Source organism: Lycium ferocissimum, unplaced genomic scaffold, assembly GCF_029784015.1.
Source record: "Lycium ferocissimum isolate CSIRO_LF1 unplaced genomic scaffold, AGI_CSIRO_Lferr_CH_V1 ctg51, whole genome shotgun sequence".
In the NCBI taxonomy this organism is placed as follows: Eukaryota; Viridiplantae; Streptophyta; class Magnoliopsida; order Solanales; family Solanaceae; genus Lycium; species Lycium ferocissimum.
In genome coordinates this window covers 20,257-30,758 of record NW_026725865.1, presented here as the reverse complement: position 1 = coordinate 30,758, position 10,502 = coordinate 20,257, and the positions used below count along the sequence as shown (strand labels likewise).

General features: G+C 38.5%; 2 protein-coding genes across 2 annotated transcripts; one reads left to right on the top strand and one right to left on the bottom strand.

Moving 5' to 3' along the window:
* Positions 1-4,814: 4,814 nt before the first annotated feature.
* On the top strand, positions 4,815-5,315 carry LOC132044673 (uncharacterized). Its single transcript, XM_059435179.1, has one exon. It carries the CDS (start codon positions 4,815-4,817, stop codon positions 5,313-5,315), a length of 501 nt encoding a protein of 166 aa, XP_059291162.1.
* Positions 5,316-5,549: 234 nt separating this feature from the next.
* LOC132044701 (protein SMALL AUXIN UP-REGULATED RNA 12-like) lies at positions 5,550-6,471 on the bottom strand. Its single transcript, XM_059435209.1, has one exon. It carries the CDS (start codon positions 6,443-6,445, stop codon positions 5,996-5,998), a length of 450 nt encoding a protein of 149 aa, XP_059291192.1. The 5' UTR covers positions 6,446-6,471; the 3' UTR covers positions 5,550-5,995.
* Between the last annotated feature and the right edge of the window lie 4,031 nt (positions 6,472-10,502).

The following is a 10,502-nucleotide window of genomic DNA, read 5'->3' as shown; positions in this document are numbered from 1 at the left end:
AACTTGTGGTCTTATACATATGTCATATAGATATAATTAAATAAATAAAAGTGTATTTTATCTGACACTTTAAGCGTTTGGAAAAGATGATCGCACGCCTTTAATATTAAAATCGACAAAGATCATGAGTTCAAGTATCATCATTACTCATAATCAATTTTTTTTTTTTTTTATGTGCTTGGATAATGAAAAAGAAACAAATTGGCCGATGAAAACGAAACGGGCGGCCGGTGGTCATACCGCTTCAACATTACCTTCCCTACCCATAACCCACCTGAAACCACCATCCCAAACACCCTTTGGCTACCATAAAACCACCACCATCTCCACTGTCCCTTCACCTTTAAACCTCCCACTGCTCCGTCACACCCCAATTCACCATCCCAAACCCCAACTGAAAAGTTTAAAATAAGTAGCCTCTCTCTCGCTCTCTAACTATGGGTAATTAATTTTCTTTACTCTCTCTCTGGAAAAGCGCAAGCGTGCCGGAATGGCTAAAGGCCGACAGACAAAGGGAGTAATTGAACTATCAGAAGCAAAGAAGAAGCCAGTGAATATGCGACTACCACAGAAAAAGGAGCTAGCGGCGGCGCAGGCTAGCAAAGCAACCGGAGAAACACCCAGTGCGATGCAGGGGTCGCCCACAGTGACCACTGCTGTCATCACTTCCGACCCCAACGGGGATTTAGTGAACGCACAACCACCACCATCTGACGCGAGGAACAAAACCCCAATACTAGTACCTCCAACGGAACAATGTGTTGCACTGCAAGAAGCTGATTCTTCAGGTGCGGGGAAAGAACTTGAAAAACCCACAGTGATAGGTGTGGCGCAGCAAACGCAAGAGGTGCAAAGACCCTGGGCGGCTCTCTTTGAAGGAAATAAGATGGCCATGAAAGGTATGGAGCTTCAATTTGTTCCACTTACTATTAAAGATGGTGTGAAAGTGGTACAACTGGATAAGGTGGATTTCGCAAAGGAGGTTGAGCTCTGGAAGTCGGCAATGATTCTGTATGTAATTGGGGCTTCTCCCACCATAGCTGCTATAGGCAGATTCATTGAGAGCCAGAAGAAATTCGAACACAAGCCTACCATTTACTATCATAATGAAGGCTATTTTGTTCTTAGATTCCATAGCGTGAATGATAGGGATGATATCCTATACTCAGGGCCTCATATGATCAGTAATAAGCCAGCTATACTGAAACCATGGAGTGCTTCATTCAATTTCAAGGATGAGGTTCTAAAGGTCATACCATTATGGGTGAAATTCCCAAATCTACCTCTAACATGTTGGAGCACGAGTGCATTGAGTCGCATTGCGAGCAGTCTAGGTACTCCAGTTTGTGCTGATGATTGCACTACCAGAATAGAAAGAATATCCTATGCCCGGGTCCTTGTGGAAATTAATGTTACTGTTCCTTTACCTAATGTGATCAAGGTACTGGACCCGCTTGGTAACACGTTTGACCAGGAGGTTCAGTATGATTGGAAGCCCCAATATTGTCCCACTTGTTGCCAGATTGGTCATCTCTGCCCGGCTAAGCAGACTACTCAGGCCCCTGCCAAACATAAGGCTCCAGCACAGAAGAAGCAAGTCCCCCCACGAGCTGAGACAGTATCACAACAATGGAAGAACAAAGGTGGGCAGCCAGTTGAGGTGCCTAGAACTCAAAACAGGCCTGAAGCGGAGGAGAATAAGAACATGGCATTAGGTACAGCTGAGATGACTAAACAAAGGCAGGAAGGTGAGGGATGGAAACAAGCATCAGGGAAGACAAAATCAAAGGTTCATGTGTTGTCCCCCCCGTGGAGAGGGTAGACACTACTAATGGATTCGAACCTCTAGCTGATAATCCATTGCAACAAATGATCCAAGCTGCCTTTGCAATGGCTGAACATGGACAGTGCAGTAAGGTGATAGGTTTGCATAGCCCCAACTACCACTCTATTTCCAAATGAAGATAGCATCATGGAATGTGAGAGGATTCAATAAGCTTCATAAGCATAAAGAGTTTATTAGAGTAATGAATAAGGAACAATTCGATGTTATAGCAATAGTGGAACATAGAGTTACTAGACAAAAGGCCATTCAAATAATTAAGAGGGTGGCTCCTGGATGGAAATGGCACAATAACTATGTTGGGAATGATAGGGGAAAAATCTGGATACTTTGGAATCCAGGAGTGGTTGACGTTACAATTCTGCATATAGATGCACAACTAATTCACTGTCTCGTTAAGGGACAAACTAGAGGGACACAAATGGAATTTACTGCTGTGTATGGACTCCACACTATTACTGAAAGACGAGGATTATGGGCTGGATTGGAAAGTTTAAATGCTAATGTGAATCATCCCTGGCTAATTATGGGTGATTTTAATGCTGTTCGTAAGGGAGAGGACAGATATAATGGTAGCCAGGTGGTCGATGCTGAAGTTAAAGACTTTGAAGAATTTTTGCTGAACACAGGAGCCACAGAACTGAAATCTACTGGGAGATTCTATACTTGGACCAACAATCATGTCCTGAGTAGAATTGATAGGGCTTTAGTGAATCCTCTGTGGATGACAACTTGGCCACATCTTGAAGTTGCAGTTAAGGATCCTTACTTTTCAGACCACTCCCTTTTATGTGTCACGGTGGAAGAACAAGCTGGGAAGCACCTTAAGCCGTTTAAGTTTCTAAATCATTTGACTAAACATATAGATTTTATTCCAGTAGTGGATAGGGCATGGGCATCACTAGTTCAGGAAAGTCCCATGGAAAAGGTTTGGAAGAAACTCAAAGTAACGAAGGGTGGGATGAAGACTCTTAATGCTAAGGAATTTTCCAACGTGGAAAATAGGATACATGAACTCAGGTACCACTTGGAAGCTGTCCAAACACAACTCAGGTATCAATACTCTGACCCTGCCCTTTATGCACTTGAAAAGGAGATCAAAGTGGGACTGGAAAAATGGCTTAACATTGAAGAAAGCATCCTACGACAGAAATCACGGGTACAGTGGTTGAACTTAGGGGATACAAATACAACTTTTTTCTTTGCCTCTATGAAGCAGCGGGTAAGTCAGAACCATATTAGAAGTATGGTATCAGGAACTGGTGCGTTGCTACAATCAAATAATGAGGTTGCTGACGAAATAATTGGTTTTTACAAGACATTACTTGGTACTAGTGCCGAGGAACTCCCTGTTATACACCCTACTGCGATGGCTAGTGGCCCTGTACTGAATAGGACCCAACAGTTGCAATTGATATGCCCAATTAGTAAGGAGGAAATTTGGCAAGCCTTGAAAAGTATTGATGACCTCAAAGCCCCTGGTTGCGATGGATTCAATGCTCATTTCTTCAAACAAGCCTGGCCATCTATTGGAGAAGAAGTAACTGAAGCAGTGAAAGATTTCTTTGCGACCTCAAGAATGTTTAGAGCAATTAACTGCACCTCTGTCACATTGATCCTGAAAGTTCAAAATCCCACTACAGTGAAGGAATTCAGACCTATCTCTTGCTGCACCATGCTTTATAAGTTGATATCTAAGGTACTCACTAGATGACTTCAACTTGTAATGGATTGCCTTATTGATGGCAGTCAGTCTGCTTTTGTCCCTAGGAGGGTGATTACTAACAATATCCTACTAAGCCATGAGCTTGTTAAAAGATATGGAAGGAAAGGAATCTCTTCAAGGTGTATGCTCAAAATTGATATGCAAAAGGCATATGATTCAGTAGAGTGGGCTTTCTTAAAACAAATTCTCACAGCTCTGAACTTCCCTGCTAAGTTTGTTGACTGGATAATGACTTGTGTACAGACTGTGTCCTATTCTATAATTATCAATGGACATCCCACAAAGCCTTTTGAAGCCAAGAAAGGACTGAGGCAAGGTGACCCTCTGTCTCCATTTCTTTTTGTAATGGCGATGGAGTACCTTAGTAGATTGCTTAAACAGCTTGAACACAACCCTCAATTCAAATATCATCCAAAGTGTGGCAAGATAAAACTCATTCACTTAGGCTTTGCAGATGACATCCTGTTATTTTGCAAAGGAGAACCACAATCTGTTCAGCTGCTGTTTGATAAGTTTCAAAACTTTTCAGAAGCATCAGGGTTGGTTGCAAATTTAAGTAAAAGCTCTATGTATTGTGGTGGTCTCTCAAGTGACAAGGAGCAGGAACTTATTGATCTATTGGGGTTCAACAAAGGTGAACTTCCATTTAGATACTTAGGGGTTCCCCTAAGTACTAAGAGGGTATCTATAGTCCAATGTCAACCATTACTGGAGAAAATGTTGGGTAGAATTAAATCATGGACCACCATATTTTTGTCATATGCAGGTAGAGCCCAACTGATAAAATCTGTCTTGTTCTCTATCCAAGTCTTCCGGGCATAAGTTTTTGTCTTACCTAAGAAGGTTATAAAGACTATTGAAGCAACATGCAGAACTTTCTTGTGGACTGGGGGCACTGAACTTTCCAAAATAGCATTATTGGCGTGGGATAGAGTATGTTCTCCGAGAGTTGCTGGTGGTCTAAATATACTGGATGTGGCAACCTGGAACAAGGCGGCAATTAGCAAGCTCCTATGGAATATATGTACTAAAAAGGATAAATTGTGGGTTAAGTGGATTCATTCTTACTATAGGAATAGGGATCTACTGAGAGATGTGCCCAAACAGGCCTCATGGATCATTCAAAAGATCCTTAAGGCTACTAAATACTTTGCACAAGCTGGATATGGTATGGATGACATCTCAAATATACCAAGTTTCTCAACTAAACAGTTTTATGCACAATTGAGAGGGTAATTCCAGAAGATGTCATGGAGGAAATTGGTATGCAACAATGGTGGCCTACCTAGATGGATTTTTATCTTGCGATTGGCTGCACTAGGCAGACTACAAACTAGAGATAGACTATTTAAATGGGGTATCACTACAGACCAGATCTGCCCCGTATGCGACAAAGAGCCAGAAAGCCTTAATCACCTGTTTTTTGTATGTGAGGTATCCGCTGAAATTTGGCAGAAGCTACTGAATTGGATTGGCATTCGGAAGGTTCCTACGCACTGGACTGAAGAACTGGGATGGGCAGAATTGAATGCAAAAGGTCGAAACCCACAAGCTGAAGTTTATAGAATGATGTTGGCTGCTGCAGTGTATTATGTTTGGAGGGAAAGGAATGCTCGTGTGTTTCAAAGTCAAAGACAGAGTCCTCAGGCTATCATTAAACTTATCATCCAGGACATTCATGCTAGAGCTACAAAGCAGGCTAGAATTGCACTATGGTTGGAGGACCACAACTTCTATCCTAGCTAGAACCTAGTATGTATTGATGTAATAGGTGCTGGTTTTGGTTCTTTTGTCTTTTTGTTCCAAAGGATACTTAGCTAAAGGTAACTGTGGGGGCTTATGTCCAACAAATTACCTTCTTTCACTGATTTGTAATGATCACTTTTGGTAATGAAAATGATTAGTTACCAAAAAAAAAAATAACTAAACTAAACTACATTGAAGAGGAAAAAGTTTTCCACATCATATTTCATATTGCATCTCAAAACCATGTATATGGTGTATAACAGATAATGGACAAACATGCTTCTAATTAATTACTCTATATTTTTCCATTAGTCATATCATCAAAAAATTGATCTTTAGGAAGAAAAATTTAAGCAGAAGAAATGTACAACGTTAATCATTGCTTGTCTCTTTCCTCTGTTTCTATAGGTGTGTACTTGTTTCTCTGTTCTTGTATTTCATTCTTGTTCAAAACCTGGGACGACTTTAATTGTGGCGAATCAACTCGCCTACTTTCTTGCCATCTCCAGTCACATTCTCAGAACAATATTTAAGTTGTAGGTCCGGACAAATCAAATCCGACTCGAACCGAGTATATATAATTGAGAATATTTTTTTCTATCTATACTAAAATTGTACATTGTCAAAACAGGTATATAATTTATCCACTGACTTAAATCTTGGTTTGTCGCTCTCGTGAATTAACATATGAACTTATCCGATACACTATGCAAAAGGGGTCTGGAATCGCCCCACAAGTCAAGATTACTTCGAACATCTATGCGACAATATTTCTGAAAATCTTCAAAGTGCACGAACAATGAAGAATTGTTGTTAGTGGAGTCGGATCGAGCCAAACGACGAAGTAACTCTTCAAACAAATACTCATCACAAGGAATAGCCAAAGGACCATTGTTAGTAAAACCGTACTCTTCCTCTGCTTGTGACAACAATTTCTTGAACATAGGATGGTTCAAGTAAGTGGCACGTACTACAAATCTCTTGCAACTGGGGCCCACCCGGACCACTATGTGACCCGATGGCACGTCAGTGGGGACGCGGCGACTGGCCGTGGTGGCGGCCTTCTTCCTCCAGCATTGTAGCATTTGACGGAGCCTAACAACGTGACTGATTTTGCTGCAGGCTGACATATTTCTCAAGGAAGTTTTTCTTTCTAAAGTTTGGTGTTTTAGGAGAAAGTATGGGTTTTGTTGAGTGGGGGAAGGGCCAGCTATATATAAGAGTTTTGAGTGGTGTCCTGTGGGTATGTCATACGTGCCATATCGTGCAAAGCCTATTTTGTTATGAATTAGGAAACTCTTAACCAAAAAAGATAAATAAATAGAAAACCTATTTCCATATGGAGTTGATTACAAAACCTAGGTATTTAGGTTTTAATTAAAAAATAACAGATAGCAAATCCTATATAATTGTGGTTTCCTTACTCCAACTTCTAATACGTTTATATTGTCATGTTATCTTTACCTGTTATAATAGGTAACATATCTTATTCTAAATATAACAATCACATATTTTAAAAAAGTTTACCTGTAAACATTTTTTAGGTAACCTGATAGTATAAATAATTCTTTACATCGACAGTTTTTTTATAACTTTAAGCTCACTTTAAATTAGTCTTCCAACAGTATTATTGAAGAAACTTAAATTTTATCTATATGCACACTGACATTATACATACAAAGGATTTTTACTTTCTTTTATGCCACCCTTTATTTTGGTTTTTAAATTGTCTGTAATAATAGTTCTTCAAATTTACGAATTTCCGAAAATGGAAGCTCATAAAAACGTTATATTCTCCAAATTACGAACTATTGAGTGTTGAAGCCAATAGTTTAAAGAAATTTTTAATTAAAGACGAAAAAATTAATCAACATAAGCTGCTCTATTATTCAGCAGTGGTAGTTGGGCTTGTACGAAGATGCTCCTATAACCCTTTAATATTACATTTTCAGTTTCAAATGAAAACAAAACAACTAAAAATGGTTGGCATTTTTTAAGGGAAGTTAAACATTTTTTGGTCCTCCAAATATGACCACGCCGCATATGCAAAGATGCCTTTGATTTAATTTCATTTTCCTTAACATTAATTCAGGGTGGGTTAAAATGGACAAATCATTAACCTACCCAAACTTAGGTAAGTCGTGCAGATCATGTTTTCATGAGTTAATTTTATCGCTCGCATCCGCTCATAGAAATTTGGGGTTAAACTGCAAAGTTCTTTAATTACTTTATACTATGTGGTTTTTTGGTCGAAAGGTTTTTGAAGAACCCAAAACAGTTGGGGGTTGCAAAAATGCAACAATGGACTAATAAAATGTCACAAAAGAAGTGATTGATTGCTCATGGAGGGATAGTGGAAAACTGAAATTGAGGCCCTAGCTCGTTCATGTTCAGAAGTAAAAAGGCAAACAGTACGTATAGTAATATCATTATTCATTTCTATAGATAATATTGGATTGGTGCGAGAATAGTTTGATTAGTCACCTCGTGATAAAATACATTTATCAACTTTAACAAACAAAATGTTCAGAGAACAAAACATTTCTTTCCTTTGGCTTTGAGGGGTGCTTCAAATTTCCATTACGTACAATTTTGGCATATTCAAAGCCGGAGGTGCAATTGCACATGTGTAAAACTCAAAACTAATTGTCTTGCTAGTATGATCCAAAACAAGGATCGCTTAGACACAAGATAAGAACAAAATCCATATAGATCTAACTAATTGGTGTATATATACATTTGACTGTTTTAAAATCATAATTAAACAGGTTCTCACATGGTTTTCTGACAAAAATACACACAACTTATACATAAAGATACAAACGACGTAACATTTGCATTATGAAAATCGTACATGCATGCATTGTTGCAGTACTCATACCTAATTATTTACGGTTAATTGGAGTGATCAAAAACTTAATGCACGTTCATTCAACAGCACCAGTTGGATATGTAATCTTTGACTGTAAGATTTTGTTAGTAAAAACACATGTTCATTCTCTCTAATGTAGTAGCTAACGATTATTTTAGCAGATATAATTTTGATGAAATGCAGCAGTTACTGGCAGGGGCGAATCTACAGTAGCAAGTGTGGGTTCTCGGAAACCCACATCCGCTACCGTAGGTCCTATTATTCTATTGAAAAATATAGTAACATAAAATTATTTTTAGTTCGGAACATAAACTAAATGACCCGATGGGTCAGTGGCAAAGAGGGGACACTTGAAGCGGATTTTGTCCAGATCTACGCGGGATCAATTCCCGCTGGACTCATTTTTAAATTCAAATCTGCTTATTAACCCATGTTTCCTTCCTTCTTTTTTCTTTTTCAGAAAAAAAAAATTACATGGATTTGTCTGAAAATATAGTTACTGGTTGCCTGATCAGAGGGACCTTCCGGTTTTTGTCTCAAGATTTGGAAAAACATGGATAAGTTGCTCAAATTCTTTGTCCACTAGTGAGTTCTGTTTTGTTAGGATCAAGCGGTTAATTATAATTAGTGTAAAAAATTATATACTTCCCATGTTTCAGTGTCTCTCTTTTCTTTTGGGAATGTGTCCCAAAGAATGTTACTTTCAATATTTAGTAACATTTTTATTTCAGTCCCACTTGACATGCTTAAATTCATAAAATTCAACCGTATTTTGGTACGTCAGACATATCCGTAATTTAAGATCACATAAAATTAAAAATATTCATTTTTTTTTCTTAAATTCAATATCTAGTCATACTAAGACACAAAAAATAAAATGAGGAGCAGCTGATAGCAAGGAAATGCTGAGAATATAACTGAGTCAATAAAAGTGTGTTTTCTCAAACACTTTAGACATTTGGATGAGATGGTCAATCACACCATATAATATGGAATCAAAGCATGTGGAGGTTCTAGGTTCGAGTCCCACAACTACCCATTATCAGGTATAATCCACGTGTTTGGTCCATAAAAACGAATCACGCATGCACCTGACTAGGGGGATTGCATGTTGAGAAAATATAATTAAGTAAATAAAAGAGTACTCTCTCTCGCAATTTACTTTAGATGATCTTGGCACACAATTCAACAAAGCACAACGAACTTTATTTCTTAATCGAACCGATCAAACAAGTATTACGTTCGATCATAACTCAGATCCATGTCATTACCAATTCACTACTTAGGCCTCACCACAGGCAGAATGTTAGCATTACCCAACAATATGTTTTAATGGTAAAATACTATCACCGCCAATTTGTAAGTTCAAGATTCAAATTACGTGGAAAATAGAACACTATTGATCCTCTTAAGTGGGACAATCTTAAAAAAAAGGTACTAATTTCTTTGTCTCATAATAACTAAACTAAACTAAATAAAAGAGAAAAAAGTCATTCACATCATATTTCATATTGCATCTCAAAACCATGTGATGTAGGCTATGTGTCCACCAAACAGTATATGAGGGACCTGGTTATCAATCGCTTTTTAAAGAGACAACGCGTGCGAAATAGACAAGATATTACCGTGGAAAACTCCTTGCCAAGGGATTAAATAGACAAGATATTACCGTAGGATTTTCAACTTCATTTCACTGAGCAACTTCAGATTACAACTCTTGCAACCTAGGAATTAACACACTTAATCCCTCAACCCTTACAATAACCTTATTGTAAGCTATACGCTATGACTAACTCTAGTCACGCACTCAACCAAGTTTGACTACCTCTAGCCAAACCAATTAATACACCTTGACTAACTCTAGCCAAGGGTACCACTTAATAGATTTGATAGGAAAGCCGCCTACAAACGACTAAGAGACGTTGACATCTTCAGTTGTTGGGATCTGGTCCTTCAGTTTGTGGTCAGGTTTGTTTTGAACACTTGGAGAATCTCGTGACGGCTGCACTTTTAAAGTGATTCAAGGTTTTCAAAGTGATACCTAATGAGTTGTAACATGTTGTATATATATTGGGGGGCATGAGGGATGAGATAGAGACAACTTATCCTTAAAACACGGTCACAACAACTAGTGCGGTGAGCAATGCGGCTTTATCGTACATCGTACGATGTACAGAGAGAAAACATAGTAGACCAGGTTCCTCTTTGATCCTCCAACTATTTGACAAATCATCAAAACATAGTGTTAGGATTTAAAATCCCAAATCCGACTTTTGTAAGCAGATTCCCAAGAAAGATTGGAGGGTCACGATGTA